Raw genomic sequence first — 26,429 nt, 5'->3', positions numbered from 1 at the left:
GTTAAAATATATTTTTATTTTTTGTCATAAATAAGAAACAAACAAAGGAGACTAGCAAACAGCCAGTCAGTTGTATAGAATAAACTAAGATCTGTTTCAATGCTTAGGTTACAACATTAGTTAATACTAAAGGACCTTCCAAGAAGAAGAAGGGCCGTTCCAAGCGGGCTCATATTTTAGTAGCTGCAGTTGAGAAAGCGAATGAAAATTTTATCCAGCAAGGGCAAGATATTGCTCGTGAAAATCCTGATATCCAGCATGAAATGCTATCTGCTGTTGAAGAAGTACAGAAAACAGGTAATTTAAGTTTATTTTTCTTTCCTCTTATAAGTTCATTTGTTGTGTAAAGAACTCCAGATTTTAAACTTTGAACAGCCAAGAAAATTTTTAGTAAAAAGAAAGTGACAATATAAATTAGGTTTTCAAAGGACAAAATTTAAATTGTTTTACTATTAAGATAAGCAAAAGTATTTTAAACATTTGAAATTTCTAAGAAAAGTCTTGAAAAACCAATGACAAAGAACAACCTCATAACAACATTTTATGCCTGAGAACATATAAAACTATAATTCTGATACAGTACATTACCTCATCTCACATAAATAGCTATTCTCATTCAGTGCTGCCCTCTATATGCAAACAAGTTTTTGCACATGCCACAAACCATGCCAATCCCACCTGTTTTGAATTGACTAATTACAATGCATCTCCCCTGCAAGTTATCATACAATAACCCTCCACCAATAAGGGCGCGACATATTCCCTTGATGCATGTGGCTCACTCTATTCAATTCTGCTGTACTAACACTTCTCATTTAGCAGTGCTCATGTTATATCGTTTAGTTTGTGCTCTCTTCAAGTGTTTTATTTTCATTTTCTTTTCCATATCTGTGTATTCATTTTTCTCAGCAAGTTTATTCTTTATTATACAGTTATGATATTTGTAACTTGTTGAGTATTCTGAAGTGGAATTATTTTATATTTCTACCTGGTTACGGAACTTATTACAAGAACTTTTTATTTGTTTCTGCCAACACAGTTGTGTTTGGTTATTCATTTTGCATTATGTATTTTCTTTTCCCACTTCAGAGATTATATGTTCTACGAGCACATTTACACAATTTTCAGGTCGCAGTACCCTGTGGGAAGATTTTTGGCTTTCTTCACTGGGAGATTGATCATCCAATGAAATGAATTTCTTTGAGTCTCACCTCAAGTTTGAGGCCCACACATTTGAAATACAGTCCGTTGACTTTGGAAAAATAATAAGTTTCACTGTTATGGTTTTTGAATAGTTCTGCGGTTTCTTCCAGAAGGGGTCATTCTATGTTTCAATTACCTTCCTCCCATGTATCCTCATCCCATATCAGGTTCCCATTTCCAGCCAGTGTCTTTCCGAGGTGGTTCTAGATCTTCTTCACAAGGGCACTGTAGAATGGGTAGATCTCAGCCAGGTATCTACTCTCATTTGTTTATAGTCCCCAAGAAGCCTGATGACTGGTGCCCCATCATAGATATCTTTTTTCTTGAACTGATATGTCAACCATCCTCAATTCCCCATGAAGTCCTACATATCTCTTTGATGGGCTTTCACTCCTGGTTTTTGGATGATGAAGGTAGATGTATTGGATGCTTACATCCACATTCCCATCTCCCCAGCATCCCAGCATTTTTTGTTTTGCCCATCAGAGTTGCGTCTACCAGTTTTGGGTTTTCTGTCCAGGCTAGCTTTGGCTACTTATGTTTTTTGTCGGGTTGTCAAGGCCCATCTTCTCCATTCCTAGGGCTTTTGTTTCAAACATTACATGGATGTATGGCTGCTTCTAGCTCCTTCACCTGCCACCTCTTCCATTCACACTCAAGAGTTTTTTCATCAAGAGGCTGCACAGGTAGGGTGGCTAGTCAAGGTGGAGAAGTCCTTCCTCTCCCCCACTCAATACCTTGTTCATTTCTGTGTATTTTTCAATTTCTGTCTCAGCTGGGCTCACCATTATCCCCTTCTCCAACTGTGTGAGAGGTTTTATCTCTTTTGGAGAGATGGGCTTTTGTGGAGGTCTTCATTCCTCTCGTCAAGTCCACATTTGTTCTTTTTAGTGGGCTTTACAAGATTAGTGGAACCTCATTTGGAATTCTTTAGATGCCCTTATCCATCTCCCTCCTTCCCTTCATGTGGACTTCACCTGGTGGTTGAACCAAGATAACACCACATTGGGTGTTCCTCTTCCTCCTCTGCAACCAGAGGTGCACCTTTTCACAGATGCTTCTTTTTTTGGGTTGGGATGCATATCTGCTAAAGAGATTTTGGGCCACTGGTCTGTCGATGACTCATCTCTGCATATCAATCTTTTGGAACTGCTTGGTGTCACTTGGGCTTTGGTTCACATCCTTATGCCTCAGTGGTTGTTTCATACATCATTTGGCAAGGGGGTACGTGATTGAAGGTCTCTTTGTTTCCACACATTGGACCTCCTGTTTTGCCTCCACAGCCATAACAGTCACTTATTGGCAAGTCATATACCAGGTAACCTGTATCTGATCACATATAACTTTTTAGTGTTTAGCTGGCTGGGTTTCAATTGGGGTACTTCCGAAACTAAATGCTTTTGCCACCCAACTGAAATCCAAGCTTCCCAGATTTTGGTCACCAATTTCACATCCTTTGACATCCCCCCCCCCATCTGTATTTTTCCTCATGTCCTGTCTGTCATACAAGCCACTCCATGTTACATCTTATTAGTTGTACCACTTTGACCAGCAAAGTCATGGTTTCCACCTCTGCATCCATTCCTATTGACACCTTCTCTTCTTCTTTCCTCTTTCACCAATCCTCCTCAGACAACATCATTCAGGCATGCTACTTTATTCCATTTCAACACTCTGTCTTTACATGTCTGGTCCCTTGGGCTGGACTTTCCCTGCAGGCTGCTTCCCTGATTTACCATTCTGTTTGACGTTCCTCCATCTCAATTTACCAGTGTAAATGGTATGTCTACCACCTTTGGTTTTCTTGTCATGGTTTTCCTCCATCCTGTCCTACTCTCTTGCACTTGATTTACTTCTTTACCTGGATTTTTGACAAGAAGCTTTTGGTATCCACCATTTCTAGTTATCGTACAGCCTTGTTTCACAAGATTTTGCTGTCTTCACTTCACTGATTCTCACCCTATTGTTTCATTCCTTCTGCCTTTGCTGTCCTCCACGTCCTACCACTATTTCTGATTGGAAACTGAATGTTGTCCTCCTTGCCCTCACACTTCCTCCCATGTTATCCTGTTCCTTATATCATCTCTCCTTAAAGACCTTTTTCCTTCTCCTTTTGGCATTTGGATGTCGATGTTCAGATTTGTTTACTCACAGTGTCTTTCACACATTATATCATAGGACCTATGTCATCCTTTTCTGCCCAAAACATTGCCTCCATATGAGGGCAATTTTGGCTTTACTCAAATTTCCCTCTTTTATTTCACACCTTTATCATCATTCCAATCTGTATCTCCTCCTATGTCCTGTCTGGGCTGTCTGCTATTATGTAACTTGCACTCTTTTCTTCTGTGGTTCCCATTCCTATTTGTTCATTCATTGAAATCCTTCTCTTTCCCATAATATTTCTCCTATTTCTTTTATGAGTTGGAATTACCAGCTTATTTGCTTGGCTTATTCTTCCCTGTTTCCTGATGATTGTCATCAATTGCAAGTCTCCTCCCATCAAATTTGTCACCTTGGCTGTCTGATTCCCTTGTCCATTAGAGGATATCATTCATGCCAGCATGTTGACCACTCCTCCTACATTTATGTTACATTATTTTCATTGTCTGGCTGTTTCCTGCTGTACAGGTTACCGTCTACCTCATGTCACCATCTTGAGCTCCATGTTTTCTCTATAAATGGGTAGGAGCTTTTTCTACTTTTCTTATTTTTAGCGGCCTTTCTCTCATACATGGATTCTGCTCAGGTATACTTATTCTTAAATCCACACTGTATGACCATTCAGGTTAATAATGCCCATCTGTATTCTGTATTTTTTTTAAATTACTTTTTTAAACTTTTTTTTTTTGAAGCAACCTGATGTATAACTAAAATAAATGTTTCAACTTATTCCTAATCTTCTTGTTATTGTCCTTTGATTATGAATTTATGTAGCTTAAACATGTCTATTCAAGTATTTGTCTACAATTTTGTATTTAGTAGAGAAACAAACTTAAAACTATTTCATGTTTAGGCTTTAGAAAAAAGAACTTCATGATAATGGAAACTACTCAAACTATCAACCTAGCCAAAATTGACCAAGTATAAAGCTTCAAAGCTTTGGTAAATTGCAATTTAACATGTATAACTGCAAATTATCTGAATAAAAAAAAGAAAATCATATTTTTATTGTATTATATTTTGATTTTTGAAATGAAATGTTTAGCAACTTCTGAGTTTTCCTTTTGTGATTTTAGTATGGTTTATTTAGATTTTTGAGACAAAATATGGCTCATTGGTTAGCTTTTAGACTGTAGATCCACAGGTTCATCATTTACATCCTGATACTGTAAAGTATTCATACACCACACTTTGGGGCCACATATGCATCATGAGGGTGACCATCAAATTCTCTATTCTATTCTATTTGCTCAGAGTTAGAAATGGCTAGTGCAAACAGACCTTTAGTAACTGTGCAAATAACCTGGAAAGAAAAAAAAGCATCATCTATATTTTCATTTAGAATTTATATTGACATTACAACCACTTAAACACTAAAAGTTTTCTATAATAACAGCAAACATTTCAGTTGACATTTTTATTATTTGACTGAACTCCTAATCTACTGAATAAAACAGTTAATAATAATTGCTTGAACATTTTTGTACTAGCCTTCTGTGTAAAAAATTGTTTAATTTATTTATTATTATCTTTAAGCTAGTAGGTGAACAAAATTTGTATAGATCATAAGAGGTTCTACTAAAAACCACAAAAGTCAGTTTCCATGATAACTCACTTATTTTAGAGCATACAAATTTGAAATAAACAATCAAGAGTCAAAAATTTGTAGGAAATTCTACTAATCTTTTACAAAATCCATATTAAGTTGTTTTTTCAAGTTGTATGTAAACTATGAGTTCAGACTTAGGAAAAGGTGAGCAGTTAATAAGGCTTAATTTTGTGTAAAGTGGTGATATACACACACACATACACAAAGAGTAAATTAATTGTAATTAATAAGGAGCAGTTCATTTGTTTCATTTCAATGGTGTATCTTTGGTTTGTTTTGGGGTGACAGTTTCTGAAGCTGAAGCATGAAGGTTATTTTATCTTGAATAAAAATGTCATGATTGCTTTAGTGACTAATGACTATACAAGTACATTACTGAGAGCAAGTTTTAGTACTGTTGCAAAGTAAATGAAATGTTTCCCCATTATTTAGTAAAAATGAAGGGGAGGGAACCCCTGTATAAATTATGTTTATGTTCTATTTTTATGCAACATATTGTGTAAGGTAAGGTTAACATGAATTTGTTGGTGAAAATAATCTTTGTTGCATTTGAACGATTTATTGTTTTAACTGCTAAAATTTATAAGCATGAAATATCTTCTACTTATTGCTCAGAATTATAGTACTAGCATTAAAAAATGTATCTTGAGAACTTTGTAGTGATATTTACAATGAAAGTAGCACTTGACAATTCTATCCAGTCAATGGAGTGAACTGTTTTTGAATATATATATGACAGGCTATCCAAGTGTTTGGCTGAGATGGAATTCTAAGAATGAATACATTAACATTAAAACTTTTGGTACCATTTAATGCACTTTTATGATAAATTATTTTAAGTATTTCTTATTCTCATGGTATTATAATTACCCTGTAAAAGAAGTGTAATAACATTAAAACTAAATATTTCCCCATTTTGATAATATAACTGGAAATTGTTTTTATCTCATTAAGTTGTTAACTATAGAAAATAAAACTATCTGTCTGCAATGAAGCTGTAATTACAATTTTTTAACTCATGAGAACAATATAAGTTAAGTTATTAGAAATTTAAAAATACACAAATAATATTGATACAAACATTTTGGGACAAACAACACTTACTTTGTAGGAGAAATTATGAGCAGGTCAGCAAAAGACTTTGCCGAAGACCCATATTCTTCTGTTAAAAGAGGCAATATGGTTCGAGCTGCAAGAAGTCTCCTATCTGCTGTCACTCGACTGCTGGTTTTAGCTGATATGGTGGATGTTCACAGACTTCTGAAATCTTTGCAAACAGTAAGATACAGAATTGTGATTTGCTTGCATTGAATGCCTGACTGGAATCTTTAATAGTTAAGTTTTAATATAAAAAGTGCATTTAGTGCACTTTTCTTGTGAAAACCTATTCTAGAACAGTTAAGAAATAAAGGCAGCTGTTTTGTGGTGCTATATTATCTTGCAGTAATGCCATTAAATGGCTCCTGGGCTTATATTTTGTGAATGAAAAATAAGGTACTAAAAATAATTTGAATTTCATTGACTGTTTTTGTTTTATCATTTTATATCATATAATGTAAGTTTTCATGAATATTTTATGCAAGATAAAGAAACTTAAAATGCAGTGGCAACTTCATTTCAAACAAAATTTACAAACAAGTTAAAATTAAGTGCTCAATGCTGCATCATTTCTTTGTGATAAGTAAGATTTTGCTATCTACTACATAAATCAGAAAATCTCTATACATTTTCCTCCCTTAATTAGGTAGAAGGAGACTTAGATAAAGTCAAGAATGCCTCAAGCCAGTCAGAACTAATAGAATTGTTTAGAAGGTTTGGGAAAAATACAAATGAACTGATCCATCAAGCTGCAAAACGTCAGGCTGTAAGTTGCTGTTTTACATTCTGTTATTTAATCATCAGCTTTTTTTTACCCTGTTGAACAATGTTAGCTCTTAAATAAAAACTTGATTTACCACAAGAGATATTTTGCTCAAATAATAAAAGGTAAATGTAATTGAGGGTCATAAAAGTAGGCCAGTGTGGCCTTGAAAGAGTAAAATGGAAAACTTGTTTTTAAGCATGATTTGTGTGAGTATGTATATGACTATATATTAATTACATTATAAGAAACACATTTTCTTGTATTTGTTTTTCACAGTAAAATATAATTAACACACTCACGACCATGTATAAAGTATAGTAAATATTGCAATAAATTCCTCATTCCAGTCCTGTTTACTGCATAAAGGAACTGATTTTTTTCCAATCCCAGTATTAATACTTTGTACACTAATTAGCTCATATTGTGCATTGGTGTCCAAGAAACTTTATTTTGAAGAGAAAATGAATAATACTTATTTTATGTTGTTTTCAGGAACTTAAAAATCCACAACTACAAGATGATCTTGCAGCAGCTCGAGCTGTGTTGAAGAAGAACACTATGATGTTGCTAACTGCTTCTAAGGTACACCTTGGTGTTGTATTATCAGTGGTATTTTGTAAACTTTTAATAATATTTTCAATGCTTGTTCTGTGTGCAATGGTATATTTTTAAATTATGGTGAAGGATTGTTATATTGGCAATGTAGCATTATATATTTGCTCATCATTAGAAGTTCTGCTTAGATATATTACCTATTACATCATTGGTTTTGTGACTGCCTTATGAAACACATTAAATAGATATGTACTATTCTTATAAAAACATAAAATAGGAACTTAAATTCAAATTACTAGTGACTATTAAAATTTCAGAACCTGGTAGATTTATATTATAAGTCATGAAAATTGCATTTATTTTATAAAAGCTTATTATTATAATTAGTTGCTGATTTTTACTACTGTTTTAATTATGTTTTTAATTTTTTTAAATTGGCAAAACATAATTGTAAGTATATATATTCATTTATGCTAAGAGTTTGGGAAATTGTACTTTTATAAACGTTAGTGTGTTATTATTACATTTTTATAGGTGTATGTTAGACATCCAGAACTCTCTGCTGCCAGAGAGAATCGGGACTTTATCTACAAGCAGGTTTGTGAGGCTGTCACCACAATTAGTGATGTTGCCCAAGGAAAAGCTGTCCTAAGTGCATTGAGTGAACCTCCTTACAAAGGAGCTGGTGAGCTTGCAGCAGCTCTTGATGATTTCGATGTATGTTTATATTAATCAAATTTTTCTTTGACATTTTTCAAATATTTTTTTATGTTTGAATTTTAGTTTGAGAATATCATACGATCTCATTATTGTACAGTAAATTAAGGACTAGACCTTTCAAGTATAAGAACTTTTCAAATGTAAATAATATATACATTTCAGTGTGTAACTGTGTTACATTTTAATCATAAGATCCTCACAATAGTGAATATCACAACATTCATTTTTACATGTACACACATACACACTATTCAAATTAATTATGAAACACACACTTGAGTCACAAACAATGAATTATTTGAACTAAATATTCCATTCATCATTAGTAGAATACATTATTATAGAAAATACAAAAGAAAAGTGAGTAAGTTTTACAAAGAACTAGTATTTAGTATTTGCTTGAAACAGAGTAGTGCTTCTTGTTTTTATACTACCATAAGCTTACCAATTTATGATCATGAAATATTGTTCCAAAAATCCTGTATTGCCCCACAATTCAAAGAAGTTCTGTACTTACTGTTTGATCTTTTCAGTTTCCATATTAATACACACATCCTTAATAATATTTATGTCAGGAATTTTTGATAGCCAGTCTATGGTTGTAAGTGTTCCATTGGCCTTTTCACCCAGGTATTGTTTCACCACATTTGCTGCATGCTTGGGATCACTGCCTTATTTGAGATGAATCTCTAGCCAATAGTTCTTGTTCCTGAGGGAATTACATAATGGATAATAATCTCCTTGTACTTGTCAGTAATTAGAGTGATACAATATTATGTAGATTTCCAAAACTATTGGTTGAAATGCAGCCTACACTTGTATCAATCCCCCAGTATGTTGTACTGTGTTACTGTTTTCCTCTTTCTCATCAAATAAACTATCATCATGTGTAAAGAGTAAATCCTACAGCTATGCTTATCACATCTTTTGAAGTCTGGTGCCCATTTCAACCTTTTGGTTTTGTTATCTCTCCTACTTAGTGGTTTCTGAACAGCTATGCATCCATTGATGCCAAATGCTAATATGTGTCTTACTGTTTTAAAGGTAACATTGATACCTGTACTTTAAGCTAGGACATTGATAAGATATTTGCTAGATTATCATTTAACACATGTGGTTACTGTTTGACCGTTTCAGTTTCCACTTAACCTCACTTTTGAAGAGTTTGGGTTTTCTACCTTGACCATTTCTATAATCAACAATACTAGTTTCATGTGCCCTCTTTAGAGTTTTTATACAGCTGGTATTGAAAGTGGAAAATTTCACTTCAATCTGTGTCCTTTACCAGCCAAAATTTTGATTTTTATGTGTTTGTCATGTGGCACTTCTGTCCTAGGAGTCATGAAGTGCATTCTCCACACAACTGCTAAGAATAGTATGACTGCTTCTACTTTAAAGGCATTTTGCTGGTATGTTATTGTCTGATTGGTTGAATGACAGCCAGTCACAGTATGAAATATCAATATTTGTCCATACTCTGGTGCAGTTCACTTTCATACACTTGAAGGAGAAAGCCTGATAATATTTACATTTTATACCCAATTATTTAATGTTTCCGTATTACATTCAATTCTGAATCTACACACACACATACATATGTGCAGTAAAGATAGGCTTTAGAACCTGTCCATGTACAGTGGTAATAGCTGTAATAAGTTAGAAGTTTAATACAGAGAGAGAGTTAATATTAATTACACAGGTTTAAACCTATATCAGATGACAAAAAAGTGCATTTGTTTGTATTTATCATCTTTACAGATAGCTTTTTCTTGTGTATATTCTTAATTATGAGACTTCTCTTTAACCAAGAGTATGAACCACCAGCTGTAAATATTTCTTAATGGTTGACCTCTCTTAAATTTTAACATTATCATTAAAACTCATTTATACCTGTGATTGAAACTTTAATACTTATCTTTGAAACTTTTTTCTTCATGTGATTACCTTCTGTTGATTCATTAACCCTTTTTATATATATATATATTTTTTTTTTTACTGTAAAGTGATGTTTTAAGCTCATCCTGCTTTTCATCCAGTTCTGCACTCTGTATTTACTTTACTTGTTGTTAGAATACTTTGTTAAATTGAAATGTTGCAGGAAAGTGTTATATTAGACCCCTTGACATACAGTGAAGTTCGAACACGCCCAGGTTTGGAGGAGCATCTTGAAAGTATTATCAGTGGGGCTGCTCTTATGGCTGATTCATCATGCACTCGGGATGACAGACGTGAAAGAATTGTTGCAGAATGTAATGCTGTACGACAAGCTTTACAAGACCTGCTCTCTGAATATATGGCTAATGTAAGTGTGTATTGTTTAGTAAAGTGGATACACAAAGAACCTCTTTCTCACAGTAAAAACTTGTTCATTGCTCAATATTTCATCTTAAAACTTCTTGGGGAGCTATTTACAAAAAAAGTTTATTGATGAATGTTTAAAATAGAACTACTGTTGTACAGATAGTAAGAGTCATTGGCAAATCCAACAATAAATTTTCAGTTATTGTGACTGCTTTCTCATTGATGTATGTATTATTTGTTGTTTGTAAGTTCATACTTACAGTTATCCTTGAATACTGGTGAGGCACCAAAAGGTTGATGTGATGACTTGAATGTATGAAAATATTCTCAAATTTCAGTCTGCCAGTTAATTCCATTATCTGCTCTGGAATGAAGCAATAAATACTGACATTTATAGTAACAATAATGTTACAACAATATGTATTTAAGAGTAGTGTGACAAATATTACTCAACAAACAGTCAGTGTATATTTAAGTACAAACTACTACACCTCAGTAAGGAAATATATCAGTGGAGTTCTCTATGAGAACATATATTAAGCCCTTAAAACTGTATGCATAATCAGTGTCATACATAGTGGCTTTATGATCTTGTACTTCTTAATTTTTTGTTGTTGCCTTGGAATTAAAAATGTTTCTATGATTTTTGTTCAATAAAGCTGTGTCTTTGAGCCAAATTCTTAATGCCTGCTTGGGAAGGGTATGTGTGTTCATTATGTGGTAAGTTGTGTTCTTCAACCCTCTAGGTATGGATAGGTCAAAGTGCACTTGTCATGGCCTTGTTTTTACAGAGTTACATTCAGAATTTAATTAAACTACTTTATTATCAATGCATATCAATAAACATGACATGAAAATGTAGTTTATAATTCAAATTTTAATATATAGGTTTATTTCTTAATTTCAAAAGGAAATATATTCTCAGTTTCTCTTCCACATAACACGTGAAATTTCTTTGCTCTGAATTGTCCACTTAGAGTTTCTTTCCACCCCTATGTTATTTTCTTAGTTTCTAAGAATTTACATACAGACATATTAGATATTCTCGAGCTAAAATGCAAATTTATAACATCTACTCTTCTTGCTTTAACCCTATCACTACAGGTTACTGGTCAAAGGCCATGTCATTGTTTTTATTGACTTACATTCAACATTTTATTTAACAACTATTTATGTCAATAAGTTTGGTATCAAACTGTAGATTATAATTCAAATTTGAGTATTATACATTATTTAATTTCTTAATTTAAAAGTAAATATTAATAAACACACCTAAACATTAATTTTTGTTTATCACGTGGTATGTTGAATGCAGCACTGGTTCAAATTAGATGTTTGTGATGTCAAAATACAAGGTCTATAGTTTCGTATGAATTAGAAACTCAAAGTACTGATATTATCAAGCTAGAAGATAAAATAAGAACCTACTATCTTTTCTATTTGCTGAGATATTGCTTATGTACTGAATCAAACACAGTGGACCTGCTCACCTCTTTCTATTTTTAGAAACGGTCTCTTGTATACACTTACTTGTGTATATGACATGTGAATAACCAATCAAAAGCTCAGAATTTCCCCTTAGTGGCTTTCTCAGCCATTTTCAAGTGTTAGGATGCCATCTCATTCTTTTGAAACAAAATTTTAAGGAGGTAGGTTGTGTCTTTAGTCTGCTCAAAATTCCATATTTTATTCTACTGAAATACAGCTTAGTTACTAAGCTTGATAAATTATAGCAGAATTTGGTGGTATTGATATAGTAATTTATGATTTTTTAGTTATTCAACTATGTGTATATATAAAACTTAAAAAAAATTTCTTTTCACATCCATCATGTGGGAAATTTCGTAAGGCTTAGCAACCTACAACAAACACCAAACGAGTACAAAGGTCGTAACTAGAAGAGATAATTCTTTATTTATTGTTCTATGTTTTAACAAAAATAAGTTTAAGAACTTATTTGTAAATAGTAACAATGTGCATAGATATATAATGTATTATAACTGAAACGTGATTGTATTTTACAAAATACTAGTTCACTAAAACACAGCCAAGACAGGTCACTTTGTAAAGACTAAAGGTCAGTTTTATATTCTTGGATGTAGTAACGTGAGTGCACGTGCACTGTGTCATTGTAACTTCTGTATTGTTAGCCAGGCATGGCTGGAAGATCAATATAATAAAAATAATAAATATATATATAAATGTATAATGTTATGAGACTTAAGCTATTTAGACTAAACATTTGTGTTTTTGTGTTATAATCTGTAGTCATTCTAGAACAAAAGAAACATAATTTATATATATTTCCAAATTTTTTATGGTACTTACAAGGTAAGACCCTGTATAGTTAGGGTAGAGAAAATAACAGACAAAATATAAAATTTTACTGAAAATGTTTGAAATGTATTCAGGAGGTTTTAGAGATTACAAAAATAATATCCGAGGTTTTGGGGACAAAGAATAGTTTTATTAATCATGACATGAAAATCACTTCAAACTTGGACTATTAACGAAACAGGCTTGATATTTTCACAAACAAATCTTTAGTACAAATAATTGCTTAAAAAATCTGATTTTTTGTGTACAAAACACTTGAAATCATTATTAAAATTCTACCAAATATTGTGAAGATACACATACAGCATTAAATGTTATGGTATAAATATTGAACGTGTGGAAATGTGTATACAAACTCTTGTATTTTATACCGAGCCTGTTGCGAAGGGGTTAATAAGCTATATGCTATAAACTGGAACTCTCATGCCATGCCCCTCCCAGCCCATGCTATCTTTATAAAAATGTGAGTAAATTTCTCTGACATTTGCTATTGGATTATTTATAACCAAAAAAAGAGAAGATTTTAATTTAATGCTTGAGGTTAGCTCATTCTTGCAGTTAGTTTAGCACTGTTCTGTGTCAATTTCATAGTTTGCAAAATCACTTTGACCATGTAAGGAAAACATTTTAAGTAGAAAACCCACACATAAGTACTAAGTTTCTTGTTTTGAATGTCTTTTTTTTATTTATTGCTATAAAAGTAACTAAAATGTAAAAATTAGAAACTTATTGGGTCAGATAAGCAAAGTTAAAATGAAAAAATATATAATTTGAGCAAGCATATTGGTAACTCGATGCTATATTTACAGAAGGCTTCCCCTCTGTAATAATTTGCTTTGGCACTGATATTAGTAGCAGTAAAGCAATAAATGTAAATGACTGGGAAATTTCTATTGTATTAGCTTTGTTCATAACAATAAAAAATAATTGTCTGTAACAATATGCAGTCATTCTACAGAGAAAAAAAGGGTAATTTAGATTTATTTCATGTATTTTTATGGTGGTTACAAGGTTACTCAAATGGACTGAGCTTGTATACAGTGTTAGGGCAGAATAAAATAACATAAAATATAAGATACGAAAAGAGGTTTTAGATGTTACACAAATGAAATTTGAAAGTTTTAAGATGAAGAAAAGTATTTTTAATCCTAATATGAAAATCTCTTTGTATTCAGAGCAGTCAACACTCTGACTCTATGTATTCATGTACAAGTCTTTACTGAAAATAGTTAATTAAAGAACTCTGACTTTGTGTCTGCCAAAGATTTGTAATGTTTACTAAAAGCTTGCCAAATTTTGTGAAGATGCACATACCTCATTAAATGTTATAGTATGGATACTTTCATAGTTACCTGGTGGTTGCAAAGTCAAGCAAAATGACCTAGCACATGTTGAGAGAGTTAACAAATTTTATTTCATCTGGGGATACCTTTGGTTACTTTTTATGTGTAGAACAGCACTCTCTTTGGGCAAAATGTAAACACCCACTATTTTGTTTCTGTTAACCTCAATGATATGAAATTGTGTCAAGAAATTTCATTTTTTGGTGTATTTCAATGCAATACTAACTCTGATACTGGTCCTTCTTTTATTTAGATTATCAGTTACCTTTTAAGTAAGGCCAAATTTATTTTCTGAGCAAGAAAATTGTATATGCATTTCATAGATAGCAGAAAAGTTTACTCACAAGCCCAATAAATAAAATCTTGGTTGTAAGAGCCTTATGTTAGTAAAACAATTTTTTTGATATGACATCATATGCTATTAAAAAACAATCAAAGAAAAAATTAAGTGATATTAAATTTATTGGATTTAAAAACTAGACCATAAATCTCCATTTGGTGAGGGAAGGTTGAACTGGAATATATAACCTATACAGAATATAATTTGATAATAACAGTTAATTTATAAAGTGTTCAGTTTATAATATTTTTTAATGTAATCTACAGTAATGTGATTTATTTTTCTATTAAAATGCATCTATTTCAAGTAATTGGTTACAATTGTGCTTTGTTACTGTTTTTTTCTTTTTAAATTTATAAGTGTTGTAAATAATATGTTGAATTCCTGCTGTTCTACTTTTGTTGCATGTAATATTTAATTGAATTAAATAAATAGGTTGGAAAGAAGGAGCCTTCTGAAGACTTGGACAAAGCCTTGGATCACATGAACAGAAAAACAAGGGACCTCCGTCGACAATTGCGCAAGGCTGTTGTTGACCATGTTTCTGATTCATTTCTGGAAACAAATGTCCCTCTTTTTGTTTTGATTGAGGCAGCAAGAGCAGGTAATGAGCATGAAGTTCAAGACTATTCACAGGTGTTCAATGAACACGCCAACAAGCTGGTGGAGGTGAGTCTGACAGTCACCTGCTTATTATTCTCATCACCTTTGTTGAAATATTACTGGGTTTACATTTCTTCATAACAAGTGAGGAAAAGTAAAATATAAAACAGTTCAAGTGTTCAGTTATAGTTAGTTTCATTAAAAAAAATAGGATTTAAGTTTCACATTTTGAAACATTGAAAAAAGTGATAGTGCCACCACAATAATATAACAAAAACCCAAAAGAAATAGGTTGAATAGCTGAAAGGAAAAAATAATTAATTGGTTCAGCATTCTAGCTGAATAATGAGCATTTTTAATTTTCATTTAGGAGATTTTAAACATTTCTTTGTGTTTTCAGGTTTTATCCTTTTGAAGGTGAATGTATGTAATATTTACAGTACAGTAATTTGAATATAAAAAGAAAGAGAAACATAAGTTGTTTATTTTTGTATCAAAGGTGGCCAAGCTTGCATGTTCTATGTCCAGTAATGAAGAAGGTGTCAAGATGGTCTGGTATGCTGCTTCGCAAATAGAGAGTATGTGTTCTCAGGTGAGTAGTAGGTTTGCAAAATTTGCCTTGTTAAACTACTCTGTGATTTCAGTTCTTAGAACAACCTAATTTTAATTGCACTATGCATTACTGTTTTACAAGGAATTTCATCTTTCTTTATGAATGGTTGCTTATCCTTGCTATGTTCACCTGCCTTGTATCTTCACATTACCTGATAAAATGCCTTTAGAACGTAGAACTGTTTGATTTAATGCTAATAAGTATGATGAAACCAAATTGTAATCAATGTATATACTTAGATGCCATTTTTAATTTTGTTTTTAAGTATTAGTAAAAGTACTTTTTTTAAAGTTTATTCAGAAAAAGTAAATTATGTTTTGTTGTTAAATCTTACCCCAAAAGTCTGATTTGTTAGTAACTTAAATAAAATTGATAATAATTACAATTCTTGTTTAATCTGACTCACACTATGACAATTGTTCATGAAATTTGGTGGTACACACACACACACACACATATATATACATGCATGCATGCACACATATGTAGCACATGGATCACTACTACGTCTGACATATCCCATCAGGCCTGATGAGACCCAGGTTTGGGTGAAAGGCATGGTCAGTATTGGTTATGGTTGATGTAGTGTGAATGAAATATTGTAATAATTCTATGCCTTTTACTCATGGGTTCTCATGTTGCTTTGTATAAAATCGTCGAAAAGTAAGTTAATTATGAAGATTTTTTTCCTGACTTATTTCAACTTAAAAACTGTTTTTGTCAACTCATTAACTAATATTGGTGATATGAATGCTAGTAATATATATATATTGAATCTGTATTTTTTAAATGGATTAAAAACGTAAAGTTACTCTGAAAAAATTTTCACTTCTTTGAATGATACATTTCGTCTTATGCTGATATTAAATGAATATTGTTTTTAAATAAAGGAAGAAACACAATCTATCTTTATACAAAGCTCTACCAAAAAATGTAAAGAACTTTATTCCATGATTCATGTACTGTTGCTTCAAAAATACGTACTATACTCAGAGGCTATGGGTGCATTATGAGAATGACAGTTAAAAGTTACTTTGATTAGAGAAAGTCAAGATTTAGCAGTAGATGCTGTTGACTAACGATGTTTCATCTAGTCTATCAGTTGAAAAAGGACAGCTAGCTCAGACAGCCTTGTGTAGTTTTGCACAAATATCTAAAACTGATATGTTCTACACTGCCAGAGCAGTATTTATTCATTTTTAATTTTTTGAGTAAACAATCTTAGGAAACTTTGCAGTTCTTTAATTAAATTGAAAAAAGAAGGCAAGAAACACATTTGTACATTTTATTATAATCCATTTTCACATATAGAAAAAAGTTTGAAACCAATTTTATGTTTAGCTTGTATTAATATTAAATATGTTAATTTATCACATAAAGATGCAAAATACAAAATATTTAGAACACAAGACTAATTAATTATTACTTTTAAATTTTTCTCTTTAAGTTCCAATAAAAATCATTGATTAAATGATCTTTAATCAGAAATTTATTTGGCTTCTCATAACTAGTAATTTATTATTCTTCATTATGAAGTCATCATACACAATTAAATGAATAAACTTTGATCAATATAACTGTGTATTAAATCTCTGCATGAGAATTTGATAGTATTTTCATTATTGTTGTTAAGCTTTATTTAAGTAGAATTTTTCTTTTTACACAAAATACATTACTGTGTTGCTGATCTCTTAATTATTATTGTGTTTTTTACTTCCAAAAGGTAATTAATGCAGCTCAGATTTTGGCTGCCCGTCCATGCTCCAAGGTTGCCCAAGAAAATATGGATGCCTTTAAGGATGCTTGGGAAAATCATGTTTGCATTTTGACTGAAGCTGTTGATGATATTACTACAATAGATGACTTTTTAGCTGTTTCAGGTTAGCCTGTATAAGCTTTCTTTCTCTTTTTACTGGAAGCACCTGCATTATTATTGATTTATATTTTACTGATTCAACTTGAAAGTACATATTGTTTATGTACAATGAATAGTTAAGTGTTCAAAGTGTAAACTTATGTGCAACTACCAGGATTCTATCTGAGTTGTAGACAGGAACGTTGAGAGCCAGCACAGGCCCTGGGGCAACCATCCTCACTATCTTTTTTAACATTTTCAAGAATTTATTAAAAAAAGATCCTGAATTAGGACAGCAACGAGCTCATAAACCAGACAAAATCATAGCAGCAGCTGTTTTTACCTCACAGTATAAGCATAAAAACGTTAATAAAGTAGCAACAAATATCTATTAAATCTATAAAGTAATAAATACATATTAATCATTATTTCAGTCATTCTAAATGTACAAGCGTCTATATGTCTGGTTGTAGATATACATGAACTATTACTAGAATTTATAACCATACTTCAGTAATAACTGAATGCTTTAAAGCTATTTTAGGTTTGACCTTTTGGCCTTGTTTTCATGCAAAGCCAGTATTTCTATGTAATAAAAGAGCTCAGAACATTGATTTCATAGTAATCACCCTGACTTTTGTATTCACTTTTTTATTCCCTGATGCAATATCTAGTGATGATCATAAATTCCTTTGAAAACGTTTTGCAACATGCACTATACTACTACTGGAAATTTTTTCACTCATTGATCAGTAGAAAATGATACAAAACATGTTACAGTTATCAAGGTACATATGCACTTTGTTGAGTGTCACCTTATATACCATTTTCTTTCTTCAGTTGGTCTTCCTTTCCTGAATATCATTTGAGAGCAACTTGTATACATGTGACTTGTGTCACTTTTCCAGAAAGAGATTCATCTTGATTATGTTGCACACTGTATGCTGGGACACATTGGCATATTTTGCCTCTGACCTTTGTGTTTGATGCTGCAGTTTGCTTACCATGGCTGTCCTGGCTGGTGCCCCAAGTTGATCCATATTCATTTATTTTTTAATGTTATTAAGTACAAGGGATACCCCTGTCTTAGAAGATCTAAATCCCCAATATGAATACATCTCTACGATCAAAGTGTATGAATATTTTGCATCAGAAAGGTATTTTATATACCTTTCTCAAAAGTTCTTAGTGGCATCAGTGTTGAAATGTAGTTCTTGTATATTCCACTTCACCATAAGTTTGTATTGGCTGTCATTATCATGTGATTTGCTGATTTTGCATCTTCAAAATTGTTATAAATTACTCAATCTTCTATATAATTGGTAATGTAAATTTATATATGGAGTATTGCAACTAAAATATCTTAACTCCTAGGAAAAGTATAACGTTTTACTAGACACATTGCTCTTTTAACAAATTTATGCAAAACAAAAAAAATATATGAATAAAATAGAAAGTTATTTCACATTCTCACACTGTTGTACAGTGGTTCTTCTGTTAAGTAGCATTTGAATTTAATTAATAACTAGATACATACAGTTAATTTAGCTTTCTTTATTTTCTAAGATACATTTCAAATTTCACAAATGCAAAATATTTATAATGTCCAGATAGTTATCAAACGTTTCTTTAGAAAAAACTTTATATTTTATCTGTTATTTTCAGTAACAAATCTCTGTACGGATTTGGCCGATTTGACTGATATTGTAACCACAGTACAAAAGTAGGAAATAAATATAAATTATGCCTTTTTCGTTCAAGAATGACTACAGATTATAACATGAAAACATAAATGTTTAGACTAAATAGCTTAAACCTCATAACATTATATATTTATTATTTTGACCTTTCAGCTGTCCCTAGCTAACAATACAGAAGTTACAATGACGCAGTGAACGTGCACTTACATTACCATATCCAAGAACATAAAACTGACCTTTAGTCTTTACAAAGTGACCTGTCCTGGCTTTGTTTTAGTGGACTAGTATTTTGTAAAATACAATCATGTTTCAGTTATAATACATTGTAACTATTTACAAATAAGTTCTTAAACTTATTTTTTTATAAATATAGAACAGTAAATAAAAAATTATTATTTGATGTGGTGCATGTTCTTATCTAGTTCTGATTAAAAAATCAAATTGAACATTGTTATGCAGTGATATTATTTTGAATATAATAAGTTTATTTTGCTGATTTTTAGGGGTCCTGTTTGGGTAACAAACTTTCTCTTCAATGCATTATTACTAACCATTACCCCACTAAAATAAAAACTATAGTCATCTACAAATTCAATTGCAATTCATGTAAACATTTTTATATTGGAGAAACTGGAAGAGGAATGAACCTCAGACTTGCACTTTAAGGACTCTCACATGTTTTGGAACATCTTAAAGAAACAAAACATATTATCATTGAAAACAATGTTGAAATCATATGAAGAGAAAAAGGCATTAACAGAAGAAAAATGGCTGGAGCACTGCTAATAAAATCATCAAAGCCAAAGTAAATAAATATCCTTTTATTAATATTTCATCCACCCCCATTGTACTAAAAAAAAAACTAATTTAATGCCACCTAATAACTTGTCCTCACCATTACTAGTTTGTAACTTTTGATATCAGCTGTCTTTTTGAATCTAACTCTTTGCTTGTAGCTATTAAAATAAGAACTTGTTTATTGTAAAAGTAGCTGCTACTGTATTTTTGAATTAATTTATCTTCAACACTTAAATGAGGTAGACTAATACTGACTCATAGAAACACCCTGAATGGATGAACCATGGATGACCTGCACTTAATTGTGCAAGAATATTAATTCACCTTTGCATGTGCAGTCCCCCAGTGGCTCAGTGGTAAGTTTACAGACTCACAATGCTAAAATTGGGCATGGCTTAATATTATTGACCTGTATGCTTTATTTGTGTAAAAACACCTCCTAGCATCCTGAAACAAATTATGTATACTGATAGCTTAGTAATAAATTCATGTATTATGTTACATAGAAAATTAGGGATCAGATCCATCTGGATACCTCATCTCATTAGTCATTTAATTACAGTTGAAGTTGAACTTGCATAGAATTCCTCACTAGGTAACATTTACATTAATGTCCCCTTTATCAATACATGAACACCAAATGCTCATTACTAGTATTTTCAATGTTGTCTATTATGTCACATATCTAGTGTAGCTTGGGTTAGCAAATACATAAGAATTCCAAACAATGTTTTAGAATCAGTAGCATAGCATTTAGCTTGCTGCACTTGTCTACACTTATTATTTATGTGTCCATTACTTTCTCTCTCTGTCTTTTAATAAAACGTGACTTTTTCCTACTTACTTTCTCAAACTTTGGAAAAAATGACAGTTCACATGCAGCACATATTGCATTTCATAACAACTTGAGGTGGATTCCTTTACATGGTGAGTTGACTTTCCAGGGAAGGTTATGTATTTTCAGTTTACCTCCTCTGGGATCTGAACATACACCCACGTGTTTGCCATATGTGGCATCTCATGAAGGAGAGGTTTCTGGTGTTTGAGGGATGTCATTTATGGATCAGTTTATGTCAGTTGCACTTTAACACACCACTTTGGCCTTGAATTCCTGTAAACAGGTGGTCTTGGAGTGGCTCCCCCAGGGCCAATTGGCTGGTCATGTTGGGCTAGGGTAAATCAAGTACCAGTGTTAGACGTTCTCAAAGAGTGTTGTGGATATTATTTCTGACACTGGTGTTTTGGTATAGTGCCCAAAAACACTGCTCTGCTATAGCATTATAGTGCACCCCCTTGTAGGACTCCATGGTGGGTGGGGTCAGTGGGCACTGAAGTTTTTCTATTTTGTACTGACTCTGCACACAGTGACACCAAAAAACAAAAACAAAAAACATGTTGATAGGAAAGCAACCACACTTGAAAGACTCTGAACAACAGTCTTCACCCCATTCTCCACCTGTACCTAGTTTTTTCATCATACGTTCTTTATCAGACAAACCTTTAGAGCAAATGTCTCCCATTTTTATTCAGAAGGGATTAGAGGGACTTGCTGGCTCTCCAAAGTTGGTGAATAATCTTTCTTTATACCAGAATGACAGGTTGTGTGTTGGACGAGTTCATGGAGGTGTGGCACTGCTGATTGACCAGCACATACCCACCTTGTCTGTGCCACTCGATACACCCTTGGAGGCTGTAGCCATCTGTATCTCTGTGGGTTGTACCATCACTGATTGTTCCCTCTACCTGTCCTCAGGAGAGACTTACGATCAATTGGACCTTTATGCTCTCATAGAACAGTTGCTGTCTCCCTTTTTAGGGTGGTACTGATATTGATGGGACGGGTTGTTCTGTGGAGCATATGCTCTCAGATTACAACCTTTCTCTTTTCATTACTGGTTCTTTAACCTATTTTCATACACCTAGTCAGTCTATTACAGCTATTGCTTTATTTGTCTGTTCTTTCACTTCTTTTTCATTTTTCTTGGAGGGTTGACAGTGATCATTTTCCCATCGTTTTGAGGGAGACTGGCCATGGTTGATGCCATCCGACTCGAGTGCCACGGTGGAAATTGGAGCATACTGATGGGCTCGCCTTCACCACTTTTTTGGAACTAGATCCTGCTGTTGGTAGTCTTCCATTTATTAATGACTGCATGGAGGAAGTAACTGATTGTATAATTCAAGCAGCTGCTCATTATATCCCCAAAACCTCAACAATTTTTCCACCGTATGTTCATTCATGGTGGTCCCTTGCCTGCCAGCAGGCACAGAAAGCTCAAAAATGGGCCTGGGATACCTTCCACTCTTTCCAAATGCATTGCTTTCCAGCAGGCCTGTGTCCATACTCGACAGGTCAAACGTTAAAGCCAGAAAGATTCTTGGATTAAGTTCACCTCCAGTTCCAAAGTTATCTGAGATAAGGTTTAGAATGTCAATGGGAAGTATACTTCCCATCCTCTTTCTATCTTGCTCTCCATTGACCAGGAAGTTGCTGATGTATCATTAATTCTTGCAGGGAGAGCTTTGCTTATCTTTCCAGCACTTCTGTCTCTTCTCCAACTTTCTTGGCCATCAAATCTCAGGCTGAGTGATCACCCCTTTCCTTTCAGGCTGATTGTCCCTATGATTATAATCACCCATTTACACTGGTGGTACTTAAGCTTGCTCTTCATCAGTCTGGCAGTACATCAGTCAGACCCGATGACACTGACTATGAGATGCTGCGCTATCTCTGGAGAAACTGAAATTCTGATATATTTTAATTTATTTTTAAAAGACTGATTAGTAAAATCCAACACTGATTAATCAATGTCAGAATACTGTAATCAGTTTGTATATGATATTTTAAATATATATAGTTTGAGAATGCTCTAACAAATTCATTCTGGAATGTAATTGCTTCTTCTTTTTCTTCCTGATTCCAGATAATCACATCTTAGAGGATGTGAACAAGTGTGTGTTAGCTTTACAGGAGGGAGATCCTAACACATTAGATCAAACTTCTGGAGCCATTAGAGGACGATCGGCTCGTGTGTGTAATGTGGTGTCAGCAGAGATGGATAATTATGAGACTGGCATTTACACTGAACGAGTTTTAGAGGCTGTAGCTGTGTTAAGAGACCAAGGTAATATGAAATTATTTTGTCACAAAGAGCTGTCTGCAAGTTTAAGCAATTGACTAGAAAATGAAAATATAAATATTTTAAATAGTACAAACGTTTTTTTGGTAAAATGGCAGTAAAAATTTTAAAATAAAATTTAAATGAAATAATTGTTTAAAAAGTGAAAAACATTGTTACTAATAAATTTTTCTGTTGACACTATTTGATATAAAACCAGTTCTCAGTTGATTGATTGATTGACGGTTGTAGAAGTTGTTTTATTCCTTTTATTATCATTAGTAATTTTGTATGTTAAATGCATCATAGTTTTATATTTTTTTTTTTGTTTATATTATTATTAAGTCTAAAAGAAAAATGCAAAAGTAGTTTCAGAAATTGACAAGATGTTAGTTATATATTCAATAACAGTGGATACATATTTTAATAATTAGTTAAATTTGATCATAGTTATGCCCAATTTTGCCCAGAGGGTTGAAATAGCAGTTGAAGCCTTGAGCAGCAGTCCACAAAAGGAAGTGGATGAAAATGAGTTTATTGATGCCTCACGGCTTGTTTATGATGGAGTCAGAGAAATAAGAAGAGCTGTGTTGATGAACAGGGTATGTGTTTGTGGTATATTTAGTTGTTCTGATTGTGCTGATTATGATATAGCACTTAAAGTACAACACTAGTATGTATACACAATAATTTACAATTCTGTTAATTATTTATCCTTCAAAAATTAAAATTTTCAAAAACAGGCTTTTTATTTCTAATTTGTTTTATTAAACAGTAAATTTTTTGTAGTCTATTTTATACATATGGAAATAAGATATATTTTACAAGAATACTTTTCCAGAAAAAATTATTTTCCGAAGTTTTTAAACATAATTAATATAGCCAATAGTGTTTCTTGTAAAATAACCAACTATTTCTGGTACAATTTTCATCAAAAGCCCACCAAGTAAGCTTGGTGGGCTTTTGATTAATACTGTCTTACACATTCATTTAGTAATGAACACTGATTTAAGTTACACCTCCAGATTCAAGAAATAAACCTAAATGGTATCAAAATCAACAAAAGTTTAATAAAAAATACAGCAAGGAGCTCCCAATAATTACAAAACCAAACATCTTTCTTAGTGTCAGCTTTGCCAATTAGGTTTTAAGGTTTTTCTTAGGTGGAGATGATATTGTGAAACACACAAACACTAAAGGCCACATTACTAAAGCAATTGCTGCATCATCATCAAAGATGTAAACTTTGTTTTTTAATCCTATGAGCAAGGATGAATCAAAGTACACATGCCACAACCTTCTTACAGTACTACATTCAAAATTTGATGAAAGAGATTTATTATCAATGTATGTCAATAAACTTATCATCAAAACATAGTTTGTAATTAAGAGTTTAATATTATATATAAGTTTTAAATTCTTTTTCAAAAAGAAATACTTAAATAAATTCTCAATCTTTACTCCTCTGTATCATATGACACTTTGTTGCTTTAAATTGCCTATTTTAGATTTTCTTTCTGTCCCTGTATGCTCTTCTGAGCATGCCACCAATTACACTTATACTATAGATATTGCTAAGCCATAATGTAAACTTATAGCCTCAAAGCTTTTGCTTAACTAAGATATAAGCAAAAACAAAAAAAATCAACTCGCATGCCATGCCACTATCTCATCCCATCTTTCAAAAAATATCAATAATTCTCTTCAATACTTGCCATTTGATTATTTATAACCAATTGAAAGTGCAAGGTGTTCTTTATCAAATTTGTTAGTAGGCTAGTTCACTTAGGCACCAGTTTAAAAAATATTTAACCTCAGTTTCAATGTTTGTATTTTTGTGGTGTTTGGCTCAACCAGCAAATAGAATTATTTTAACCTATTTATAGCTTAGTTAGAAATCTAGTTAAATTATAGTAGTTTTAAGACATTCTATTGTTTTTGTGTGATAACATTTTGCATTCTAAATTGCATATGTGAAATAATAATTAATATTTTAGACCACCAAAATTGTTACAAAAAAGTAGGCCTATGGTGGTTTTTACTACCAGCAGTAAAAATCCAGAGACCAGATATAAGTACTACATTTCTTGTTATTTATGTTTATTTTTAATCTATTGTTCTAAAAGTAAATAAAATTTAAAAATTAGAAACTTATCAGGTTAGATAAGAAAAATGAAAAAAAAAATTCTTGTGATAGTCAATATTCTAGCACATGCACATCATGAGGTGTGTCAGTAATTCTGTTGTTTGTTTATACATAAATCTGTCCAACTGTGGTAAATGGCTTTTGCTGTACTGTAAGACTATCAAGTAGCAGCTTTATAGCAATAAAACTAAATGAACCCACATTTGAAAAGGTCTGTTGTCTTTGACTGTAAGAATAAGTAGTGTGTAATTGTTTGTTACAATATGTATTCCTTCCAGAAAAATAAAATAAAATTTAGATTTATTTCATATTTTTAGCTTTTCATTTTACACTACATTGCTGATTTTATTACAGATAATGTTAGGCTAGAGAAAATAACAAAGTTATACTGGAACAGCTGGAGGTATTAGAGGTTATGCATATGAAATATGAAAACTGTAAGATTAAAAAAATAGTTTTATTTTTAGCATAAAAATCACCTTACACTCAGACTCGTCAGATTCAGACTGACTTGATAAATTCACAAACAAATCTATAGTAAAAAAGTACTTTATTACAAAACCAAATTTTTTGTATGAACAGACTTTTAATGACTACTATAAGCCTGCCAAATTTCAGGAAGATACACTTACCATATTTAGAGTTTAATGGTTATATGGTTAGTCAAAATAACCAAGCCTGCACTCATAAGGTTAACCACAACAAAGAGCTCTAAACCATATGAAAGAAATGTAAATGTGTGTATTTATATGCACAGTAATGACTAAGGAAATTAACAACAGTTGCATAACAATGACCTTTTGTTCTTATTACTGTGATAATCAAAACACTTCAAGACTGGCCAAGGTTTGTGGTACAGTACGTTTCCATAATTTTAGGATGTTAGCATCCCTGAATAAGGAAGGAGATGAGAGAAAAAAATTTTATTGAGCAAGTGATAGGTATGATTACTTGTAGTGCTTCTAATAAGATGAACTGAGTTGACTGCTGTCATTGTTTCAAATTAAATAATTTTGAAGTATTTAAGGAGAATCATTGAAGTAAAGCTTGTTTTTGAATTTCGCGCAAAGCTACATGAAGGCTATCTGCTCTAGCCGTCCCTAATTTAGCAGTGTAAGACTAGAGGGAAAGCAGCTAGTCATCACCACCCACGCCAACTC

The 26,429-nt window shown here is 32.4% G+C and overlaps 1 protein-coding gene across 3 annotated transcripts in view; it reads left to right on the top strand.

Annotated features, from left to right (window-relative positions):
* LOC106470625 (catenin alpha-like) overlaps positions 1 to 26,429 on the top strand; it is a 54,790-nt gene that overhangs the window by 13,691 nt on the left and 14,670 nt on the right. For all 3 annotated transcript variants that reach the window (XM_022399252.1, XM_022399254.1, XM_022399253.1), the window contains exons 3-13: positions 108 to 297; positions 6,087 to 6,253; positions 6,720 to 6,839; positions 7,332 to 7,421; positions 7,929 to 8,111; positions 10,213 to 10,416; positions 14,871 to 15,104; positions 15,538 to 15,630; positions 17,375 to 17,531; positions 22,929 to 23,129; positions 23,574 to 23,725. In XM_022399252.1, the coding sequence (XP_022254960.1) occupies positions 108 to 297; positions 6,087 to 6,253; positions 6,720 to 6,839; positions 7,332 to 7,421; positions 7,929 to 8,111; positions 10,213 to 10,416; positions 14,871 to 15,104; positions 15,538 to 15,630; positions 17,375 to 17,531; positions 22,929 to 23,129; positions 23,574 to 23,725 (1,791 nt within the window). The remainder of the gene's footprint in view (positions 1 to 107; positions 298 to 6,086; positions 6,254 to 6,719; positions 6,840 to 7,331; positions 7,422 to 7,928; positions 8,112 to 10,212; positions 10,417 to 14,870; positions 15,105 to 15,537; positions 15,631 to 17,374; positions 17,532 to 22,928; positions 23,130 to 23,573; positions 23,726 to 26,429) is intronic.

Source organism: Limulus polyphemus, unplaced genomic scaffold (assembly GCF_000517525.1).
Source record: "Limulus polyphemus unplaced genomic scaffold, Limulus_polyphemus-2.1.2 Scaffold4124, whole genome shotgun sequence".
In the NCBI taxonomy this organism is placed as follows: domain Eukaryota; kingdom Metazoa; phylum Arthropoda; class Merostomata; order Xiphosura; family Limulidae; genus Limulus; species Limulus polyphemus.
The sequence above is the reverse complement of the archived record's forward strand: the minus strand, read 5'-3'. Positions and strand labels throughout refer to the sequence as shown.